This window comes from Rhinoderma darwinii, chromosome 3, assembly GCF_050947455.1.
Source record: "Rhinoderma darwinii isolate aRhiDar2 chromosome 3, aRhiDar2.hap1, whole genome shotgun sequence".
NCBI classification, from domain to species: domain Eukaryota; kingdom Metazoa; phylum Chordata; class Amphibia; order Anura; family Rhinodermatidae; genus Rhinoderma; species Rhinoderma darwinii.
This window is the reverse complement of record NC_134689.1, coordinates 87765900-87791338: the sequence shown is the minus strand read 5'-3', so window position 1 is coordinate 87791338 and position 25439 is coordinate 87765900. Positions and strand designations below refer to the sequence as shown.

Below are 25439 nucleotides of genomic sequence, written 5' to 3'. Positions count from 1 at the left end.
AAACCCGTCAAACTATCAATTATCAAAGGCTTAACGCCACACTTATAGTATAAGTGGGCGGGGCCTTCCACGAGCTAAGTGAGTATGGTTTAGCGGTGGGGCGGGGTCTCCAACAGACTGACAGATTAACCATCACTTACAACAGAAATTTTTGTAAATTATAGCGTAAATTTCAAAGCAGACAATTTCTGGCGCACAGACAGCCAAAGATGCGCCATGCGTATCTTACTGAATTTGACTCATTGTATTCCACCGCTTACTAGTAATCCCCTTACCATGTCTTTATGGACCTTGCTTTGTGCACAGGGGCACAGTCATGCTGGAACAGGAAAGGACCTTCCCTAAACTGTTGCCATAAAGTTGGAAGTATATAATTGTCTAAAATGTATTTGTATGCTGTAGCATTAACATTACCCTTCACTGGAAATTAGACGCCTAGCCAAAAACTTAAAATACTGTCCCCTCCAAATTTAGCCTGGTATCCCCCAAGCCCAGATTTGTCAATCAGACTGCCAGATAGTAAAACATGATTCATCACTCCAGATAACACGTTTTCACTGCATCAGAGTCCAGTGGCGGCGTGCTTTAAAACACGCCAGCCAACGCTTCGCATTGTGCATGGTGCACCTGGTCGACCATAGAAACCCATTTCATTTCATGAAGCTTTCAATGCACAGTGGCACCTGAAATACTAAATAATAAGGAGGGGGTCCACATACTTTTAGTCATATAGTATGTGTGTATACTATCTATCTATCTATCTATCTATCTATCTATCTATCTATCTATCTATCTATCTGTCTGTCTGTCTGTCTGTCTGTCTGTCTGTCCGTCTATTTTCTGCTGCACATTTAATATGACATTTTTATCTTGTTTGCAGCCACCTACACCTGAAGATCTGTCTATTGTCTGTTTCACCAGTGGTACAACAGGTGAGTAAATATTAGTTCGCTCCTATTACAGCAAATAAAGAAAATTTGTCCTGATTTCTGTATATGTTTCTACAACATGCCTTGTGTCCCAGTTTAAGGCCGGTTCCCATGTAGTGTAAACTCTGTGGGAATTTCTGCAACAGAATTCTGTGCGGAAATTCTGCAGCTTTTACAGTAGCAGCAAAGTGAATAAAAATAAAAATCTCATGCCACGCTGTGGAAAAAAACTGCAGTGAAAACGTTCATAAATTCACATGCGGTGTGGATTTTAAATCCGCAGCATGTCAATTTATCCAACGGTTTTGTTGCTTTTCTGTTGCCGGCTTTACCCGTCGAAATCAATGGGGATGTAAAATCTGCAGCAAATAGCCAAGTGTTGCGACATTTGCGGTGGAATCGCAACTCAGAAAAGAAAAAAAATGCTTATACTTACAACCCGGGCATTTTCATAACGGCGCTTTCTTCTGTTCTTCTTCCAGGCTGGCCTCCTGGGATGACACTTCCTCCCATGTAACTGCTGCGGCCAATCACAGGCTGCAGCGGTCACATGGGTTTCAGCGTCACCCCAGGAGTTCAGACTACACTTTAACAGAAAGAAACAATGACAGCATAAATGTTAATAAATAGACCTGCCGTGCGGAATTTATATCCAAAGCATGTCAATTTATTCTGCGTTTTCGATGCTTTTCTGTTTAGGGTTTACCCTATTGAATTCAATGGGGTTGTAAAACCCGCAACAGAAAGCCAAGTGTTGAGACTTTTGCGGTGGAATCGGAGCGATTCTGCCGCAAAAATCGCAACTTAGGAAAAAAAATAATTCATACATATCTAGAACTCCCTGCTTCTTCCTGCAGTCCGGCCTCCTGGGATGACGTTTCATCCCATGTGACCGCTGCAGCCAATCACAGGCTGCATTGATCACATGGCCTGCAACGTCATCTTAGGAGGCCAGACTACGCACAGATGGAAAGGAATAAGTATAAACGTTTTTGGATTTTTTTCAGCACTGCTCTCCGCAGCAGAAATTCCGCCCGTAAAACCGCACCACATTGTAGTTTTTTTAAGCAGTTTTCTGAGCCAAAACCAATAGTGGATTCAAGAGGAAGGACAAGTATAAGGGCATGCCCAGACGTGGCGGAGTTCTTCCGACACTGTCCGCATCAATGCCGCACAGAATCTGCGTTGCAGATTCTGTTGCGGCTTTGCCTAAAATGGGCATTAAATTGATGCGGACTAGCCGCTGTGTATTGAGGGGAAGAGGGCTTCCCTTCTCTCTGTCAGTGCAGGATAGAGAGAAGGGACAGCCCTTTCCCTAGTAAAAGTAAAAAGAAATTCATACTTACCCAGCCGTTCTCTTGGTGACGCGTCCCTCTTTCGCCATCCAGCCCAACCTCCCTGGATGACGCGGCAGTCCATGTGACCGCTGCAGCCTGTGATTGTCCTGTGATTGGCTGCAGCCGTCACTTGGACTGAAACGTCATCCTGGGAGGCCGGACTGGAGGAAGAAGCAGGGAGTTCTCGGTAAGTATGAACATCTATTTTTTTTACAGGTTGATCTATATTGTGATCGGAAATCACTGTCCAGGGTGCTGAAACAGTTACTGCCGATCGCTTAATTCTTTCAGCACTCTGGACAGTGACTATTTACTGACGTCGCCTAGCAACGCTCCCATAATTACGGGTGCACACACGTAGTCACCCGTAATTACGGGTGCACACACGTAGTCACTCGTAATTACGGGTGCACACACGTAGTCACCCGTAATTACGGGAGCCCCATTGACTTCCTCAGTCTGGCTGTAGACCTAGAAATACATAGGTCCAGCCAGAATGAAGAAATGTCATGTTAGTAAAACCAATACGCTCCGCAGCACACATAACATCTGCGGACTTCATTGCGGAATTTTGACTCTCCATTGAAGTCAATGGAGAAATTCTGCAATGAGTCGGCAACAAGTCCGCGACACGTCCGCAACAACCATTGTATGCTGCGGACACCAAATTCCGCACCGTAGCCTATGCTCCACAGCGGAATTGTCCGCAACGTGTTAACGAACCCTACTAAAAAGCTGGAAGGCAATGGAGAAACGTGTACGCTGCGGATTTCCGCCGCGGACTGTCCGCAGCGGAATTCCAGAGCAATTCCGCTACGTGTGGTCATGCCCTAACCCAGACTCTTGGCTCTTCCCCGCATGGGCTAACTACAACCGCAGCAGCTTCTATGGGGCCCCAAAGCTGAGGTGCCCATGCAGATGTTGAAACGTTATTGCTGTTTGTGGGGTAAAATATGGTGGCGGCTTTCTGTTGTCTGGCACCACTTTGTAGGTTCTCAGTTGTGCAGAAGATCCAATATACTATCCACTACTATCTATCCCTGTCCGCAGCGGAATTCCAGAGCAATCCGCAACGTCTGGTCATGCCCTAAAAGAAGGACTTCTACTTCTTCTACCTGCTGGATAAACTTCTGGCTTTGGTTAAAAAAAATGCACCTAAAACTGCATCAAGTACCTAATGTTTTAAGCCTAAATGTTATTTTTTAAAGACAAACATTTCCCACTACTGACCCTTTACATACATGAGCCCCAATGGTGTATGTGTCTGGGATATTCTGTGTCTATTTTGTACAATCAAATCACTTGCGTTGTATTTCTGTTCTATTGCAGGCAATCCCAAAGGTGCCATGCTAACCCACGGCAACGTTGTAGCTGACTTTTCTGGCTTCTTAAAAGTGACAGAGGTGAATACTTTGGAAAGTGATTTAGGCATATATAACGGTAGACATGAGCGCACATTACTTGTTGTTCATGTGTCATACATATTATACATTATTCTTAACCAGTGCTGAATACACAATTTATAACCTCCCCTTGTCTTATTGCCAATAATATCTTTATTTAAACCCTCCCTCAGTAGCTACTCCTTTAACGCTTTCATATTACTGAGGTATGTGTATCTTTTTACTTGAAAAGTAATGATAAAATACTACATACATACATACATACATACATCCCTATGTGCGGGTAGCATCTGGATGAGTACATTTAAACATAATTATATGTGCAAAATGATAGCTTTCTCTATCCCATACCCTAACTTGAAAAGTGAGCAAGACTTTAAGAGTAGGTTCAGATTTCTTTACATAAACAGTGATTCCCGAATACACTTTACAAGATACAATAGCGTAGGGAGGCTGCAGAGAATTTGATTCCCTTTGGTTTCCCTGTGAGTCTGGCAGCAGACACAGGCTGTTTTTTTGCAGAATACCGGCTTGCTTTAAATTTCACCTTTTATTCTGCTGAAAAATGTACAGTACAACGGTGGGTAATTTCAGGTCCCTTCAGATATATGTATATGTATCATCAGATAGTTCCCACTTGTACCGGGAGTGATTTTTATTATAGGGATATATATAAGGGAAATTTCTCTAATTCTATTTAACTAATTGAGGACAGTTTTGGGTGAATTCATGTTTCACTATTTAATGTTAAAGCTCAAAGAGCATCTTGAAATAGGGATATACAGGCAATTGTGTGCCATGTAATAGTGTCTGACTGCACAGGACTATCTCACATTAATAAGTGCTTCTGTCCTGAATGATGTCACAGGCAGTCGCTTCTCCCGTTATTTTGTTTGGAGCACCTAATCAATATGACAACTCACTGTTGACTTAGGTTGGATCAGGTTGCGTTGAATGCAAGAAGCTTCACTGCATATTCCCTAAGTAGCTCTTTTACATGAAAAAATAATGGGATTTGCCTACATATGAAATGATGATACGTCATTGTCAGATTTTCTGCACCAGTTCTTCCAGATACTATCAACGCAGTACAGGCAATGTGTATGCTGCTGTATTTTGTCAGTGGAAAGAGGGGTTATGTTGGACATCAGTACATCACAAAAATATAAATGGTCCTATATGGGAAAATGATGTCATAATAATTGACTTTCTAACAACAAAATAGAATAAATATTATGTGAGGAACCATAGGTTTTCTTTATTAATGATCTCAAATTCAATGCGAGCTAGTTTTATAGCCTATAGACAAAAATCTATATGTCTCAAAAATTCTCTGTTTAAATGAAATGAATGGCATCTAGTATGTCATTTGCAGATTGGATATTGGTGTTGTCATGTGTTTGCCTTTAGGACAGCATTAGAATATACCTTTCTTAAAAAATACCTGACATCCACACATTGATTTCTTAACTATCACGTACTGGACAGTTAGTGTATCTATTATTCCTCATCATTCACATGTTTGTTAATACTGAACAAATTATTAGTTATGCCCTCTAGCTTAAAGAGGCTCTGTCACCAGATTTTGCAACCCCTATCTGCTATTGCAGCAGATAGGCGCTGCAATGTAGATTACAGTAACGTTTTTATTTTTAAAAAACGAGAATTTTTGGCCAAGTTATGACCATTTTTGTAGTTATGCAAATGAGGCTTGCAAAAGTCCAAGTGGGTATGTTTAAAAGTAAAAGTCCAAGTGGGCGTGAATTATGTGCGTACATCGGGGCGTTTTTAATACTTTTACTAGCTGGGCGCTCTGAAGAGAAGTATCATCCACTTCTCTTCAGAACGCCCAGCTTCTGGCAGTGCAGATCTGTGACGTCACTCACAGGTCCTGCATCGTGTCGGCCACATCGGCACCAGAGGCTACAGTTGATTCTGCAGCAGCATCGGCTTTGCAGGTAAGTAGCTACATCGACTTACCTGCTAACGCCGATGCTGCTGCAGAATCAACTGAAGCCTCTGGTGCCGATGTGGCCGACACGATGCAGGACCTGTGAGTGACGTCACAGATCTGCACTGCCAGAAGCTGGGCGTTCTGAAGAGAAGTGGATGATACTTCTCTTCAGAGCACCCAGCTAGTAAAAGTATTAAAAACGCCCCGATGTACGCACATAATACACGCCCACTTGGACTTTTACTTTTAAACACACCCACTTGGACTTTTGCAAGCCTCATTTGCATAACTACAAAAATGGTCATAACTTGGCCAAAAATGCTCGTTTTTTAAAAATAAAAACTTTACTGTAATCTACATTGCAGCGCCTATCTGCTGCAATAGCAGATAGGGGTTGCAAAATCTGGTGACAGAGCCTCTTTAAGCCTGGTATGGTCCCTCAAGTTACAATACTATTTGGTTCCAGGATGACCCTTGTAAGTTGAAAATATTGTACCTTGATACCATAACTCTATAGAAAATTAGTAATTGGTTCCTAAGCCCCAAAATGTCAACCAAAAATAAGAAAAAAAAGATTAGGCCGAAAACTAATACAGATAAAGCAAGTCCTTACATATAAACATCAGTAAACTGCTGGAAGCTGTAAATCACTTTATGTAATGAGGACAGGAGCTTTTTTCCAAGTACACCGTGCACCAGAAAAATAAACCCACCCACTCTCACCAGGTGTCCGAAGGAGCAGCCCATCTTGGTGGAGGTAAAGAGCAGTACAGAACACGTAGTACCGTACTGTACTGTACTGTAGAAAGGCGCTACTGGATAGCCAATCAGTGCATGCCCTTCAGTAATAGTGTTTTACCAGAGAAATGTCTATGCTGATTGGCCAGGATCTTCCAGCCAATTAGATGCACCGCAGATCCGGACTGTCTGCTGCATTTTATGTTGACTGTGGTTTCAAGTTACATGTTGAAAATCTTGCAACCTGAGGCCATTGTAAGTTGAGGATCCACTATACAAAGAAAATGGGTTCCGTCTGAATGCCTAAACCGCTAGTCATGGGTAACAGCATTTTAAGGCGCTTTACATTGCAATCAATTTGTGATTTAAAGGATTAATCAACGTCCATCTCTATGAGCTTTTGGAGCCACTTGTGTTTAGAGGGCTATGAATTCATGTTTCTGTATGTAAACCACAGGACTAGAAAAATTAACCTATGCTTGTAGGGAGTGCATACATAGCAATTCTCTAATATGCCCTCTATGTGCAGGGTGCAGTCTGTCTCTTGTACACCATAAGCAGAGCACAGGCTGCCAAAGTCAACAACTGTATGCCGCTCACTGAATTATAGAGCAACATAAAGGAACCTAATTTTCCCTGTGCAAAAACATAGTGTTGGCCTCCTTCCGACAACATACCCATAATTTACATTCGTTCATGTTTAAAGTAAATAATGACTGCAACATTTTTATTTGCTGTTACCTCTCTAGAAAACAGAGTCTTACTTTTCCCTGCAGTGATAGGTAACATTCGTAATGGTTTAGGGCACTGAAGGGGTTAATGAAAACAGTCATGGTGGGCTAGGGCAGTCAAAGGGTTAATGATAACCTCTCTGGTGGGCTAGGGCAGTGAAGGGGTTAATGATAACCTCCCTGGTGGGCTAGGGCAGTGCGGAATTGAATGGTGGTCTAGGGCAGTGAAAGGGTTATGGTGACATCCATAGTGGTCTAGGATAGTGCAGTGAAGGGGTTAACTACCTGTACTGAAGGCTGAAAAACTCCTCTTGGTAGACTTTTTCTTGCTTCTCCATGTGACTGACACACAGGTCATCAGCCAACAGCCAATCACAGAGCAGCTCGGACAGTTATAGAGGGTCAGTGATTGGTTGACTGGGATGATGACGTGTCTGTATCAGCACAATCAAAATCAAGAGAATATTTTTGATGAATCCAGATTAATATTTAATTAAAATCCATCTATATTGAAAACATTAAGAATGCTTATTGTTTTCAGACCAATGCATCCAAAAACCCAAAAGAAATTGAATAAAGACTCTTCCTGACATTCTTAGTTAGCGATATTTTTGGACTATTTTTACTGAAGCAAATTCAGCCATGAGCTCACCTGAGAGTCCTTCCATTTAAATCCAATGATAAATAGTACAGAAAGTTTGTTTCTTTCCGTAAACCAGTATGCAAAACATTTCTTCGTAACATGCAAATAGATCAACACCCTATATGTACAGTAATAATAATAAGTAGTGAGTTTTTAGTATATCGGGCACTATACATTAAATGTCAGGATACCGGATGTTGTTGACCGTGCATCACAGTAGAACTTATATATAAATAGAAATCATATAAGCCGGAGGAAATTCACTGTACAATTAAATTCGCAAACACTTATAAGACACCAATAGCACCACACGCTGTGACCCCCATGCCTTTATTGTTGCGGGGCTTAATTCTTGCACCATGTCCGCAGTGATCATTGGCTCTGTAGTCAACCGTGTAGACTGAGCACTCATGTATGGGTGTCCTCTTCTCCCCACAGTGTACAATTTTAGGAATTCACATAGGAATAGTGTGCAAACTTGTCTCCTGCTCCTCCTCATCTACTTTGGTTGCAGCTCTTCCTTTAAACTGCGATCATGCCCTGGACTCAGAGACAAGACTGTTCACTTTAGGGGTAGCTTTCACCAATAAATTACAAATAAATACATTATAAATATTAACATAGTGTTTAATATCAATAGAATATCATAGGCCACTGATTCCAAACTAGGCCTCTCTGGATCCCTGGGGTTCTTGGGTTCTGGTCAGAGGGTACCCAGAAGTCAACAGTAGTAATAACTGACACTTTTACAGCAAACATGTTAAACTCAGACTGCGCTCTCATCCTGCTCATAGATGCCTGCCATGCGTACTGGCAAAGCAGTCAACAAATATCAAAATATTACATTTTAGGAAGCTTTATCCTCCTCTACACCAAGCTTCTATCAAGTAATGAGGGGAGAGGATCCCCAGGTTTTATAAAAAAAAATTCAAAGGTTCCACTCACAGTAATAATGTTGGGTATCAATGGACAAAGTTGTGATCCGAACAAAATAATCCAGGTTATCCAGCTCTATCAAATAGCACTTCAGAGGGGGCCTGAGCAGCCCCCCCCAATTTAAGCGAGCAGAAATGTAAGCACTCTTCTTTTCTATAAAACTAAATATGTTATTTAAAATTCCACCAGAAGGTTGAAATGTTTCAGTTCTATAAACATAAATGTAAAGGACAGAAACGGATTTGCCGTAAGGATCTGTCTCCTCAAAATTGTGCCCCACGCTTCAGGGTTCCAGGGGTGTGGGACACCAACTTTCAATATTTTCCTGGTATTGAGACAAGTAAATATTTTATTGAATATTATATGATCCTTATTGGACTTCCAGAAAAAGTATGTTTAGAGATTTTCGAGTATAATTTCGAATTGGTGACTTTCATTTTACATTGCTTACAGTGGTTTCCTTCTTTCACACATTGGTTCGTGCCAATATTTTTACGTGGCTTTCCCTTAAGTAGATTTAAAGGAAACGTAAAGAAATCTGCAATGAATTCAGTTACATAAGGCAGGGTTCACACTGTGCATTTTTGTTGTTTTGTTTTGGTTTTGGTTGAACTCCCATTAAGAGAAATGGGAGTTTATCTACTAAAACAAAAAACCGCATGCTAAAAACGCAGCAGAAACGCACAGTGTGAACCCAGCCTAATACATAATGGGATTCTTGAAGATTATCTCCTTGTCCACCAAAACGGACCTATTTGTTCCTATCAGTGATGTTCTACAGCTATATCTGTGGCTCCTGCTAAGAATCCTTTACTACAAAAATACCACTTCATATCTATGTCAAATACATGTATATTAAGTTCCAGATCAAGTTGCCTTACAATAGCAGGCTACCATTATGATATGAAAATAAAGAGTTGAAACTAAACAAGCAGTTACGGTATATCATTTTTCAGCGGCACAGAAGCGCATTGGTGAAAAAAATGTGTTTTGTGCTGGGGTGTTCTCCATGTATGTTGCCCTAATGTTCACTATTCCTGCTAACACACTGTGGCTTCATTGACCTTGTGGCCTAACACTGTACTGTGTATGCTGCTATCTTCTACCTGCCTTTTTTTCTTAATAACCCCTCCCCCTTATTGCGCCATTTTCTTCTTTATTGTTTTATGACTTTCTCGTTGTCTTCCTGTCAGTGTTTCTCTCCTTTTCTGTCTCCCACGCCCTTCACCTGCAGAAAGTGATATTTCCGAAACAGGACGATGTGCTCATCTCCTTCTTGCCTCTGGCTCACATGTTTGAGAGAGTAATACAGGTAAGCCTCTTGCCTGATCTGACTTGGCCTTGTTGGGCTGCCTGTGTTTTTTTTTCTTTCCAGAGTCAGTGGTCCCCCACATCTGAGGATGTACACATTTCCTATTTGCCCTTAGCACACATGTTTGAGAGAATGGTACAGGTAAGGTCTTTGTGTTGGTGAAAGTAATGACACTCTCACCAAGAACCGAATGAAATGATCTGAGATGATCAAAATCACAACTAAAATGAAATTTGAGATCACTAATGAAATCAATCATTATATGGAAAACTAACCTTGTTGAATGCTTGTTACACAAAATTCCTTTTATACTGATTATCATATGCCACAAACATAGCCTAGATAGATATCTAGATTGTTAGATACACTCTTGCGTGTATCTAACATGTATGTTATGAAAGCATTTATCTTCAATGGACCTGATTCTATGCATACGGTAAGCAAATTTTTTTCAATGTCTATCAAGATATCTGACATCACTTATAGGTTTCTGGTAACTGACGTGTAAGACCAAAGATCAAACACACCCCGTTTATGCTTCAACTCGAAAAATTCCTTCCCAACTTGGACCCATCTATGGTAGTTCTTTCAGTAGCTCAATCATTTAATTAATATTTAATCATTATAAATATTAGTGATCTTCCATTTAACGATTCAGAGATTTCCAGCACGACACTTCACATTTTCTTGGATGCTTCTTAGCAACAAATTGTAAACTGTCATTTTATTGGCAAGAACTCTTACTAGTCATGTGGACGTTTGCAATTGTTGCTAAGAATCATCTGATAGAATTTAAAGTGTAACTAAACCTTCAACAATCTTCTGACATGTCATAGTGACATGTCGGAAGTTTTGATCGGTGGTGCTCCGAGCACTGAGACCCCCACCGATCACTAAAATGAAGCAGCAGAAGTGCTCGGGTGAGCGCTGAGTCACTTCACTTCTGATCGGCTTTTACGGAAAACAGATGTAGCGGTGTATGGGCTTATAAACTTTTTATTGAGTCCGTACAGAGACCAAGCGCTTCTGCCACTTTGTTCTAGCTATCTGTAGGGGTCTCAGTACTCAGACCCCCACCGATTAAAACTTCTGACATGTCACTAGTTTGGGACCCGCACCTATCTGGGACCCGCATCTCTAGAACAGGGCCCCCTAAACCCTGTTCTACCTCTGTGCTTCAGCTGACTCATGTGATTCCTGACCACGAAGAAGAAAACAGCGTAGCTTGCTGAGCTACACTGTTTCCGTAAGTCTCATAGAACTGAATGGTAGTTACGGAAACAGCGTAGCTCACATGCTAAGCTGCTTCCGTAACTGCCATTCACTACTTTGGGAATTACGGAAACAGCGTGTACGTTTCAGCCGCAACACAGAGAGGTAGATTGGGGTTTAGGGGGCACCCGTTCTAGAGATAGGTGCAAGTCCCAGAGAGGGGACCCGCATATATCTAACATTTATGACATATCCCGTGGATATGTCATAAATGTCCCTGATGGGAAAACCCCTTTAAAGTTATTTTTAAAGTAAGTTATCTCAATTCTTATATCAACACAAGTCTGCCACTTTGATTAACTGGCTATTAAGTACCTCTCAAGAGTTCTGCTACTACTACAATGAAGGATAGAAATAGTTGATGACAATGGACACTGAACCACGGCATCTGAAGTTAGTGGACTGCTGTGTGTCTGATATGTCCAAAAGATTGCATTGAGCCGTGCAATGTATGAGGCCTATGGTGGTTGCTATGTGCTTCCATAGTCAGTAGTCATTTATTTGTAAGCTGACCTCTATGTCATAGGCAGTGCAACAAAATCTCTTTAAAGGAGTTGTCCAGTCCTTAAAAATTGATGGCCTATACTCAGACCGGGGGTGCCGGCACCCCCGCGCTGCTTCCCTTTCATTCCTTATCTGCTGGTACTGTGAATCGCTGACACGCTTGAAGCGGTCGTTCAGAGTATTACAGCCTTCTCCCATTTAAGTGAACGGGAGAAGGTTGTAATGCTGTGAACCACTACTACATGTGTGTTGGCGACTCACAGTACGAGCACGGGCACTTAAAGAGGCTCTGTCACCAGATTCTGAAATCCCTATCTCCTATTGCATGTGATCAGCGCTGCAATGTAGATAACAGTAACGTGTTTTTTTGTTTTTTTAAAACGTTTATTTTTGGCCAAGTTATGAGCTATTTTATATATATGCAAATGAGGTTTGAAATGGACAACTGGGCGTTTTTTTTTCGTTATGTCCAACTGGGCATGTATTGTGTTTTTAACTGGGCGTGTTTACGTGTATGACGCTGACCAATCAATGACCAGTCAGCATCATACACTCCTCTACATTCATTTACACAGCAGCGATGTGCAGCCACATACACAGAAATTAACGTGAATCAAGTGTCCTGATAATGAATACACATGAAATCCAGCCTGGACGTCATGTGTATTCAGAATCCTGACACTTCTGACTCTTTTCTTTGAGATTTCTAGCAAGGGAAATGAAATCTCGCGAGATTACGGAGGTAAACGAGATTTCGTTTCCCTTGCTGGAAATCTCACAGAAAAGATTCAGAAGTGTCCTGATAATGAATACACATGATCATCCAGCCTGGACGTCATGTGTATTCAGAATCCTGACACTTCTGAATCTTTTCTGTGAGATTTCCAGCAAGTGAAACGAAATCTCGTTTACCTCCGTAATCTCGCGAGATTTCGTTTCCCTTGCTAGAAATCTCAAAGAAAAGAGTCAGAAGTATCAGGATTCTGAATACACATGACGTCCAGGCTGGATGGTGATGTGTATTCATTATCAGGACACTTGATTAACGTTAATCTCTGTTTATGTGGCTGCACATCGCTGCTGTGTAAATAAATGTAGAGGAGTGTATGATGCTGACTGGTCACTGATTGGTCAGCGTCATACACGTAAACACGCCCAGTTAAAAACACAATACACGTCCAGTTGGACATAACGAAAAAAAAACGCCCAGTTGTCCATTTCAAACCTCATTTGCATATATATAAAATAGCTCATAACTTGGCCAAAAATGAAAGTTTTTAAAAAAACAAAACGTTGCTGTTATCTACATTGTAGCGCAGATCACATGCAATAGGAGATAGGGATTTGAGAATCTGGTGACAGAGCCTCTTTAAGGAATGAAGGGGAAGCAGCACTTCAAAACTGCAGATCGGCGGGGGTGCCGGGAGTCAGATCCCGACTGATCTGATATTAAAGGCCTATCGTGAGGATAGGCCATCAATTTTTAGAAACTGGACAACCCCTTTGAAGAGGATCTTTCAATAGTTTATTAATGTCCCATCTCCTAACTAATATAATGCTGATAACGCTAGTGTAATTTTTTTTCCAAAAACGTTTGCAAAGTTATGTGCATTTTTCCAAATATGTTAATTTGGCTATACTTGCCAAATGGGAGGTAACTCTTTCTTTTCACTCTGGGCAGTGTAATGTTTCTGTATGACACTGTCCAATCAGCGTCATACAATTCTCCTCTTCCCAGCCTGTAACACACTGTGATCATATAGTATACAGCTTCTATTTCGAGTCACTCTATCAGACCTAGGAGCAGATGCAGACTGATTAACCACGGGCGTCGACACAGAAGCTGTGTCTGGCAGATCCTTTACAGCTGCCTTAGCTTTTCACTGTGTAAAAGTAGTAAAACATACAAAATCTATATAAATTTGGTATCGTTGCAATCGCAACAAGCCACTGAATAAAGTTATTGTGTTATGTATACCACACGGTAAACGGCGTAAATTTAGGATGCAAAAAAGTGTGGCAAAATTTGAGGTTTTTTTCTATTCCCCCCGCAAAAAAAGTAAATAAAAGTAAATCAATAAAATCTATGTACCCAAAATGGTGCTATTAAAAATTACAACTTGTCCTGCAAAAAACAAGACCTTATACAGCTATGTTGACGCAAAAATAAAAAAGTTATAGCTCTTTGAATGAGACGATGGAAAAACTTAAAAAATGGCTTGGTCATTAAGGTCTAAAATAGGCTGCAATGAGCACAATAGGGACAGGTCCTCTTTAATGTGTGTTATTATTCAGATTTCTAGGATTTCTGTAACCTTCCCTTATGGGTAGCCTTTTGTAGCGGATTTGTCCTTTACATCAGCTAGAAGTATATTCATGTGAAATTAACACCACATCAGTCAGTTTACTAATAACTTACATGTATACCAAGCTATAATATCTAGAATTCACTCTTTAATCTTATCTTCTATTAACAGTCAGTAGTATATTGCCATGGTGGACGCATTGGGTTCTTCCAAGGTGACATTCGTCTTCTATCTGATGACATGAAGACTTTACGGCCCACTATATTCCCAGTTGTACCAAGATTATTAAACAGAATGTATGACAAGGTACGTTCAACACAAACTCTACCACAGACATTGCAAATGGATTCAATGAAATATCATTCATGTTAGAATTGAATTACCGAGATTCTAAAAAAATCAACACTGCGGCAGATAGGAGCTTTCCAATGGGGCAAATGATCCAAAGATTATTTGTAACTGAAACATGTCAGTATTTCTTCCAACTAGCAGTCAGCCATAGACATTGTTGTAAGATTATCGAATGTGTATAGAGTTTGTCAGATTATTTTCACCTAAATTAAGCTGCACTACAGGTATCTGTCAGCCATAACTATTCAAGTGAATGGGGCTGTGCAGCAGTTTCCTGCACAGCTGGTGGCCGGGAACGCCAATATGCAGAGAGAAACTGAACCGCTGTGCTACATTCACCCCTTTATTCTGAGAATCGTTGGGGGACCCGGCAGTCGGATCTAAACCAATCAACAAGTAATGGTATATCCTAATGATATGCCATCACTGTAGGAGTGGGAAAACCCCTATAAATGGGGAGAAAATAATTATAGACTAAAAGTACAATATAGTTGACCAACTCTCCAAACTTTCAATTATTATGTCCATTTTGGAAAAAAGTTTCAAATTTAGATTGAGGTGGTACCTTTCCCCACACACAGGCTCTCGTGAATTTTTTCCCTTCATCTGCTTGCATCAGAGATGTAGTCCCCAACCTGTGGCACTACAACTGCTGAGAAACTACAAATAGTAGCATGTTCACATCACATATGTCTATCACATCACATAATATCTTCTCAAGAACCATTACTCAATTTGCCTATGCAAGAGATACTGAAACAAATGGATGTACTTTATGTTCTGCATAATATTTATATAATATTATTCTGCGAAATATGTATATAATTTGTTATATACATATTTCGTATACCCTTATGAGTGCTTGATATGTCCTGGATAGTTTTTTGTTTTTGTATACTTTATGTTCTGCATTGATGGTGTCCAGATCATGGAAAAAGATAACGATCCCTTTGGATCTGGTCACTACATAACATTCTTGGATCATGAACTATGAGAAATTATTAATTATACTCACAAGGATTGCTAGGAGCATTTTAAGTAGAATTAACTATACCCAGTCCTACTGCTACCTATATATTTGTTTCCAAAATGTTTTTAGTACATTTTTAACAAGTTAAACAAAGAGGGAAAGGGGGAAGGGTGATTATAGTAAAATAATGTCTATCGCAGTAGTCAAAGCATGAGAGTGAACATGCGAAGTGGTAGACAGCAATGTATCAAATAAAATTCTGCTATAAAATGCGGCAACATCAGTCAAGTGAGATTAGAGCGGGTTGATCGACCTATATCAAATCAGTCTCTATTTCCACCAATTAATTTATTTATTATAACTTTTACCCTGTAAAATCTTTGAGGCATATATTGTCAAGTGGCAATTGACCTATGTATATGGCCAACGTTACACCATGTTGACCATCAGTTAATGCAGAAGGATGTTTGATTCTCAGCAAATACAGTTTCAGTTTTGCCCTATTAGCCAATCTCTCGCCAGGACGGTGAATCTTCCTTTTTCTACAGCTAGAAAATATTAAAATGATAAGGCAGTCATCTTCTAACTAGAGCATCTGCATTACATTGTCCCTGGATACCAAGCTTCGAGTCTTGGAACTGCTTGGACTTCCTCGGGCATCAGCTGCTTCAACATCTGTACTACTCTTGTACTATTGGCCACTGCTATGTTGTATGTACTGTAAATAGGATGAAGCCTTTTTCCAAACACCACCTCTCATGGACAAGCAAAGGCATATCCATTGGATCTTAGACATAAATAGTAGGAGAGATCTATCAAAACTGGTGCATAAGTGGAAAAAATGTCCATAGCTACCAAAGTTGGAGTTTCCCTTAGACAATTAAGGAATAACAGAAAGCATAACCATGGGCTCCAAAAGCAAAACTTAAAATAAGACCCCTCATTCGCATTGCTACAATCAGCAGAAAGTAAATTTTGGGAAAGGAATATGTATTATTATTATTATTATTATGTTCTTCACTTCTCTTGCTTGGCCTCTCAAGTACGCTATATTTCATCCACTGTCACTCTAATCCTTCTCATACGCTTATCCCTGTCCACTATCTAAATTAGTAACTTTTTCCAGTCCTCTACTCTTGAGTCTCACTCTGAACAGCCGCTATGTTGGTACCCAGGGGGATACCCTCTTGACTTGAATGATGCTGCCCGCTGTTTGTATTTTGATTGGATGAATGAAAAATGCAAAAGTATTTATGGTTCCTGAAACAGCATTGTCTTTCCTCTTCCTCTGAACCAGATCTTTAGCCAAGCAAATACACCAGTTAAGAGATGGATCCTTGAATTTGCATCTCGACGGAAGGAAGCTGAAGTGAGAAGAGGAGTCATTCGGAACAATAGTCTATGGGACAAACTGATGTTCAATAAAGTTCAGGTAAATAAAAAAGGCAAAATTGGACTATGAAAAAATAGTTAAAAAAGGATTTCCACATCGACCTGAACTGGTATGAGAAGTTTAACATCCTAGTGTATTGTTGCTCTAGTAAAAAGAAAAACTCCAGGAAATACTAAAGGGCTGCCTACTGAATAATTCCAATGGTAAACTCCCATGCCAATCATCACACTATTCTATTAGCATTTAGAGGGGCTGTCCAGGAGTAAAAAAAATAAATAATAATTAACTGGCAGCAGCAAACAGCAAATGTTATAAAATTAAAAAAAACTATACTCACTTATTAATTCCCCCGCTTCTCCAGCGCCGATGTTCAGGTGGTCCCCTGCCTGTCTTTGCTTACTATTCTGGAACAATGATGTGCTATACCAGCACATGACCACTACAGCAAATCACTGGCCTCAGAGGTTACAAGCCATAATGGCAGTGACTGGCTGCAGCGGTCACATGCTGGTACAGCACGACATTGCTCTCGGGGGGATTTTACATGTAAGTACTGTTTTGTTTTATTTCATTAGAAGCACTGGCTAATATACTGTATTGTAGTCCTTTTTTTAGTCTTACAAATTATGATACTAATACTATGTATGTTACTATGTTAGTGCACGTGGAACAGGTGTAGTAAAACATGGAAACCATTGTTTGGGGACAAACCTAAAACTTTTTTAATTGAACTTACAGGTATATATCAATGATGGCATGTACATACATCACTTGCAATGATTTTTATTGATAGAGGATTTTTTTTTCATTATTGCTCCGTAAGAAATGTAAAAATATATATATGTAACGTAGCTAAGTATAAGAAAAAATAGAATAGCTTATATGAAAGAGAACCGTTAAATATGTTTTATATACTGTATGTAGATTTAAATCAATATTATATCATTTTACATTGACCTAAGTAACTAAGCGCTGTTATGAATTTAGATTATATTTTGTTTCTTGTGTCTAGGCAAGTCTTGGAGGACGTGTCAGAATGATTGTAACAGGAGCTGCGCCTGCATCTCCCACAGTTTTGGGATTTTTACGGGCAGCCCTGGGCTGTCAGGTAAGAAAAGCCAGTTTACCCATAACTAACAGAAGCGCTACTATGTCATGTATCAAAAAAAGTGCATATCAGAATATTAAATCCAAATAAAGCTCATATCAAGCATATGAATTGTTGCTTTGGGAAACATCATCGCTTTTTTTATCCAGTCATTTTTATAACAGTATCCACCAAGATAGCCTGTTATAGGGCACCTAACCTTTCAGGTGACTTTTCAGAATAAGCTATCATATTTGTGTACATGTGTTATTACACAATTTCTGGCCATTAAATTACTTATTAATGGCATTTTTTAGCAGTTTTCCCCTCTGCAGGTTTTATTGCTAATTCTCCATTTTCTCTGATCTAGTGGGTGGAACCTAAATGCTATTATTTCTACTATACACTGCACATAAAGAAGATGAGAATCATGCTCTCTGATCTCTATCTCATATACCCAGTCTAGTTACATTATTATGACCTCCTACTTTCGACGTTGGCAGCGTGTAGCCCAAGAAGGAAGGGTATATAAGGTGTGTGATAGGCTGTCTGAACACATATCATTTATTGTTGCCATGGGTAAAAGGGGCGATTTATCAGAGTTTGGGCCAAGGGTGGCAGTATTTCTTAAACAGCGCAGCTTGTGAACTGTCTGCGTGCTGCTGTGGTGAAAGTGTATTGTGAGTGGACAAATGGCACCATTGGGAATAACCGACGTGGAAACTGCGGAGCACCACGTGCCATTTTTGTGAGAGGTGAACCGTCGGCTACAAAGGTGCGCGAGGGCCGAATGACATGTTACAGTGGAGCAGCTCACCCTGAAAATCAACCAGGGGGCTATCAGACGTGTGTCTAAAACAACAGTTCATCTATCCCTACTGCGTAGGGGTCTCTGAAGCTTACAGATGGTCACTATTCCTATGCTAACAAAGGTGCATCCGAAAAAAAGGCTTCAATTTGCACGGCAGTATCGAATTGAACCACTGATGATTGGCAAAGGGTTGCCCTCTCTGATGAGCCACGCTTTCTCCACCATCGAACGGATGGACGTTGGCATGTCAGGCGAGAAGAGAAAAACACCCTGCAACCATTGCTGGAAGAACACAAGCTGGTGGTGGCAGCGTTACGGTCTGGGGAATTTTTTCATGGCATTCTCTGGGCCCACTCATCCATGTGGAAGGCACTCTGAACCGATTTGGGTATGAATTCATCGTTGCAGATCACATCCACCCATGCATGCTGTTTATCTTCCCTGAGGCAGATGGAATCTTCCAGCAAGATAATGTCATGTGGCTAGAAATGTCCGACAGTGGTTGAAGGGCACGACCAAGGCTTCCAAGTACTTCCTTGGCCCCCTAATTCACCAGACTTGAACCCAATTGAGCATCTGTGGGACCACCTCGATCATCTTGTTTGCTCTATGGATCCTCCACCACGCACCCTCCAGTAAATCTGGGATGCACTGCAGTCAGCATGGCTCCAGATACCTGATACAACCTACCAGCACCTTATTGAGTCACTCCGAGCCTGTCTAGCTGCTGTCCGTGCTGCACACAGCGGTTACTCTGGATATTAGCTGGTTTTCATAATATTGTGACTCGACTGCATATATAGAAGCAGCAGCAGCATGGAGGAGATTATACAGCAGTAATGAGCAGTGTAGCCGAGAATCCAGCTACACTTACTAGTTAGCTGCAGCAGCCTCTCTGTGTTTGTGTGTCTCTCTGCCTTTCTTTCTCTCCTCTATTACTCCCTCCTTCCACTACCCTTTTCCATAGACTTCTACAAATAGCATGTAAACTGATCCCTCAGTGAGCTGATAGTCCGTGTCGTCTTGAGGAAACGGATTTAGCAGTAATTTCAGTGCATGAACAGTAAGAAGGTGGAAGGAAGGAAAGAAACTTTTTAATTGGAGAAAGAGGCATTTTTCTCTAATAAGTTATATTATAATGTTTCTTATATTTGCTTATACTATTGATTTATGCAACGTTTGTTGATAAGTTAGTGACCATTTAAGCCCATCAATCCTATCTACTCATGTATACAGTTTATTTTCCCTTTTCCTGTTTGGACAACAATCATGCAAGAGTATTTGGCAATATGTTTTCTCAATACAATAGTGTGCCTAATTTATTGGCGTTAGCAATGTCGCTTCTCTGCAATAATTTATTGGCAGTCATTTAGTGTACATGGACCTTTAGTTACAGATGTTTAATACATTGTGCAGCCCATTCTGCATGGATTCATCTCAGGTTACATAGTTAGTACAGTTAAAAAAAAGACATATGCCCTCAAGGGTTATTTAAGGTGAGAATTGTAAAGGTAGAAAATAAAGCTTAAATTCTAAGGGGCCATGTATTAAACTTGCAGATGTGGGTCCTAAATAATGTGCTGAGGTGGGGGTGTTCAAAGAAGCTATGTGGCTCTGTTGCCCCCAGCATAACATGCAGGGCCAGATTTCCCAGAAAGCAAGCCAGGCACGTGCATATGGCTGGCCCTTTAGATTACGTGGATTGTTAGCATGGATTGATATAGAATCAGAAAGCTTTATGCAAAAGTGGGAATAGGCACATGAAGTTTTCTATCAGCTGCAGTATGTAGCACATTGTAGTAACGTGTGGAAGGTGAGTATATGAGGGGGGGCAGTACAGCTGTGACAATTGGGGAAATTTGAGGAAAGCCCTGCTGGGACCACTAGGAAAAGGGGAGAAGCCCTGCTCTGACCACTAGGTAAGGGGATATTGTTATCACTACTAAAGGTACACTGCAGGGATTGCTGGGAAAAAGGAGGGCCATCATGTGAGGCAGGGAATGCAAATGACGGGCTCTACAGGTTTTTTCTTGTTCTTCAGGTTTTCAATAGCATAAAAGGGTCCAGCACTCGGGTCTGAAAAAATATGCTCAATAAAGTTCTTATGTTTAAACATATATGCGAATGTGAGCAATTGATCTTTATTCAGACTCATGTGCTGAACTCGTTTATGCAATTGTTATAATCGGTGACCCGGTTAAATCTGCATGGTGAGCTGATGAACTTTTCCTTCATTGGAATTCAAGGTTTAACTAACTGCAAGTATTTGGAAATGTATTAAAGTTTTTGAATTATGTATATAACAGGTATATGAAGGATATGGGCAAACAGAATGTACAGCTGGGTGCACATTCACCACTCCTGGGGACTGGACTTCAGGTAAGACACTGACCTACACTATGCTTCCTTCTAAATAGCACAATGAACTACGGCATATCACACTTTGTCAAAACAGTTTTCATTGTTGTTTGAAGAACTTCCAGAATTGATTTGATGCCAGTCTAGTTGGGTACATTAGGCCCTATGTATATATATATATATATATATATATATATATATATATATATATATATATATATATGTAGATAGATATATTTATGATAATTTATATTTTTTTTATTGTGATCAAACGTTCTGCAATACTTAATATAGACTGAAGTCACCCACATTAATCCCTGTCCACTTTGTTTCCATCTGTTGGGAACACACACATATTTTGTTTCCACTGCTATTTGTACTTCCATACATATTGCTACAAATGTCGAGTCAGGTTGTGCACAGAATATTGCATCAGTCTATAAGAAAGACATAGATGAGATAGAGCGGGTTTAGAGCCGACAACCAGTAATTAAAGAGACAGCTGAAATACAGTACCAAGAGATTATGCTAATTAAATGGGAAACTGCCACCACCATTATGCTCCCTTCACTGAGAATTAAAGAGAACCTTTCACCTGACCACACATATGCAGCATGTAATAGACAGGGCTGCACAAATCCTTGGGCACTTTAAAAAATGTCCTATCCTCCCCCGTTATTTAGATATCGGTGCCATTAACTTTGGTGCACAATCTTTAAATAACCGCCTGAACTGTCAATGGAGCGTGTAATTGGCAAGGTGGCATGTTACTATCACTGTGACACTGTCCAATCAGCTACGGACAGTGTCACAGCAAAAGCTGCAGAGGAGAGCGTGTGCGTGCACATTCAGCTCTGCCACCACCAGTGAACAGAAGAGAAGAAGATGGTGAATTCTTCTTCTGTTCTGTGGTGGTGGGAGTATCGTCAGTAGCGGCTTCAGATCTATACGCGTGTGCTCTCACTCTTCAGACTTTGTGATCTCTCGCTAGAGATCACAGTCTTATCGTCCTTGTCTGCCGAGAGCTGAGGAGTGAGACTGTGCGCGAGCATTCGCGCACATCTACGCCGCCACTGCTGGACGATGCTGGAAGAATTCACATTCTTCTTCTCCTCTTCTGCTCAGCGGTGGCGACTGAGCTGCGCGCAACACGCTCTCCTCTCTCCACCTCTTGCTGTGACACTGTCTGTAGCTGATTGGACAGTGTCACAGCAATAGTAACACGCCCCCTTGCCAATTACACACCCCATTGACAGTTCAGGGGGTTATTTAAATATCGGGCAATAAATATACTACAATATACGAGGACGAGGATAGGAAAAAAAATTAAAGTGCCCCAGGATTTGTACAGCCCTGCCCATTACATGGTGCATTCAGCTGCACATGTATGGGCAGGTGAAAGATACTCTTTAAGTAGGGACAGAAGCGCAGATTTTTTTAGGGTTAAGCTTTTATAGCGCCCTCTTTGTGTGGCACACAGTGAGGATACCTCCTAAGTGCCTCCTCACAGTAATGATGCTCCCTTAGTGCCCCCACACAGTAGGATGCTCCCAAAGTGCCCACACACAGTATCATGCCCCGATAGCACCCCCCCCCCACAGCATCGTGCCTTCCCACACAGTATCATGTCCCCATAGTGCCCCCACACAGTATCATACCCAATAGTGTCCCCATACAGTATAATGCCCCCCACAGTATCATGCCCCCTTAGTGCCCTGACACAGTATCATGCCCCCATAGTGCCCCCACACAGTATCATGCCCCCTACACAGAATCATGTCCTCATTGTGTCCTCCGACAGTATAATGACCACATTGTGCCCCCACACAGTATAATCTCCCCCATATTGTCGCCCACAGTATAATGACCCCATAGTGTCCCCACAGTATAATGCCCACACAGTGCATCTTACAGTATCATGCCCCCATAGTGCCTTCCCAGACAGAAACAGTGCATCGTAAAATAATAAAACAAATATTCACCTAGCCCTGTTCCCACAATAAATGGAGGAGATCACTCTGTGTGTGGCTTGGCACAGGAGGCAAAATTATGTCACTGCATAGGATACTGGGTGGGGAATATGAAAATTAGCTGACTAAAATTAGATATAAACTTTATATGCAATTCATTGTGTCACGAGAATTAGTTTATAATATGAAATGGTAATGAAGGCATGTAGAGTGAGCTGAAGGAGAAGTAAGGTGTGTGGGAGAAGCTTCCTGGGTGGGCCTAGGTGATAGGGGGTAGACCACCCGTTTCCCAAGTACCACCCACCATAGCAGCTGTAGTCAGCAAAAACAAAATTTTGCAATTATACACTACCGTTCAAAAGTTTGGGGTCACCCAGACAATTTTGTGTTTTCCATGAAAACTCACACTTATATTTATCAAATGAGTTGCAAAATTACTAGAAAATATAGTCAAGACATTGACAAGGTTAGAAATAATGATTTTTATTTCAAATAATAATTTTCTCCTTCAAACTTTGCTTTCGTCAAAGAATGCTCCATTTGCAGCAATTACAGCATTGCAGACCTTTGGCATTCTAGCTGTTAATTTGCTGAGGTAATCGGGAGAAATTTCACCCCATGCTTCCAGAAGCCCCTCCCACAAGTTGGATTGGCTTGATGGGCACTTCTGGCGTACCATACGGTCAAGCTGCTCCCACAACAGATCTATGGGGTTGAGATCTGGTGACTGCGCTGGCCACTCCATTACAGATAGAATACCAGCTGCCTGCTTCTTCCCTAAATAGTTCTTGCATAATTTGGAGGTGTGCTTTGGGTCATTGTCCTGTTGTAGGATGAAATTGGCTCCAATCAAGCGCTGTCCACAGGGTATGGCATGGCGTTGCAAAATGGAGTGATAGCCTTCCTTATTCAAAATCCCTTTTACCTTGTGCAAATCTCCCACTTTACCAGCACCAAAGCAACCCCCAGACCATCACATTACCTCCACCATGCTTGACAGATGGCGTCAGGCACTCTTCCAGCATCTTTTCAGTTGTTCTGCATCTCACAAATGTTCTTCTGTGTGATCCAAACACCTCAAACTTCGATTCGTCTGTCCAAAACACTTTTTTCCAATCTTCCTCTGTCCAATGTCTGTGTGCTTTTTCCCATATTAATCTTTTCCTTTTATTAGCCAGTCTCAGATATGGCTTTTTCTTTGCCACTCTGCCTTGAAGGCCAGCATCCCAGAGTCGCCTCTTCACTACAGACGTTGACACTGGCGTTTTGCGGGTACTATTTAATGAAGCTGCCAGTTGAGGACATGTGAGGCGTCTATTTCTCAAACTAGAGACTCTAATGTACTTGTCTTGTTGCTCAGTTGTGCAGCGGGGCCTCCCACTTCTCTTTCTACTCTGGTTAGAGCCTGTTTGTGCTGTCCTCCGAAGGGAGTAGTACACACCGTTGTAGGAAATCTTCAGTTTCTTGGCAATTTCTCGCATGGAATAGCCTTCATTTCTAAGAACAAGAATAGACTGTCGAGTTTCACATGAAAGCTCTCTTTTTCTAGCCATTTTGAGAGTTTAATCGAACCCACAAATGTAATGCTCCAGATTTTCAACTAGCTCAAAGGAAGGTCAGTTTTATAGCTCCTCTAAACATCAAAACTGTTTACAGCGGTGCTAACATAATTGCACAAGGGTTTTGAAGTGTTTTCTAATCATCCATTAGCCTTCTAACACAGTTAGCAAACACAATGTACCATTAGAACTCTGGAGTGATGGTTGCTGGAAATGGGCCTCTATACACCTATGTAGATATTGCATTAAAAACTAGACGTTTTCAGCTAGAATAGTCATTTAGCACATTAACAATGTATAGAGTGTATTTCTGATTAATTGAATGTTATCTTCATTGAAAAAAAACTGTGCTTTTCTTGCAAAAATAAGGAAATTTCTAAGTGACCCTAAACTTTTGAACGGTAGTGTATATTCACTCTATTCAAGTGAATGGGGCCATGCTGCAGTTCTCTGCACAGCCAGTAGATGGGGCGCAGCTGTGCAGAATAAAACTTTTAAAGGGACGCCGTGCTAAAGCTGAGAAATAAATTGGGGTCCTGACAGACAGACCACCACTGATCAGAACATTTTGGCATATCCTAGCAATATGCCATCGCCTTTTATGTTAGGAATAACCCTTTTAAAAGATTATTAATCATGGCCGCAAATGTGGATGCCATGTTATAACCCAATGCAGTCCTAGTGAGCTCTAGATAGAATTAAGATTAAACAAAAACTAGTTATTCTTCACAATAAATATTAAAAGTTCAATGACGAAATATCTTCATTTGGAAGAATATGTATTACTTAATTCTAGGATTTCCCAAACTTTAGAAATCCACATCTGTGGGAATGTTCGGGTATAAACTGTTCACCTCCTTGTGGATTATTTAGGC

At 40.9% G+C, this 25439-nt stretch overlaps 1 protein-coding gene across 5 annotated transcripts in view; it reads left to right on the top strand.

The window, feature by feature from the left end:
• The window catches only part of ACSL6 (acyl-CoA synthetase long chain family member 6), a 231806-nt gene that overhangs the window by 175906 nt on the left and 30461 nt on the right, over positions 1-25439 (top strand). For 4 of the 5 annotated variants that reach the window (XM_075856442.1, XM_075856444.1, XM_075856446.1 and 1 more), the window contains exons 9-15: positions 881-932; positions 3596-3669; positions 10047-10124; positions 14237-14371; positions 16684-16818; positions 17792-17887; positions 20984-21056. In XM_075856442.1, the coding sequence (XP_075712557.1) occupies positions 881-932; positions 3596-3669; positions 10047-10124; positions 14237-14371; positions 16684-16818; positions 17792-17887; positions 20984-21056 (643 nt within the window). Of the gene's footprint in view, positions 1-880; positions 933-3595; positions 3670-9905; positions 9984-10046; positions 10125-14236; positions 14372-16683; positions 16819-17791; positions 17888-20983; positions 21057-25439 lie in introns of all 5 variants that reach the window. The other variant, XM_075856443.1, reaches the window with a different exon arrangement.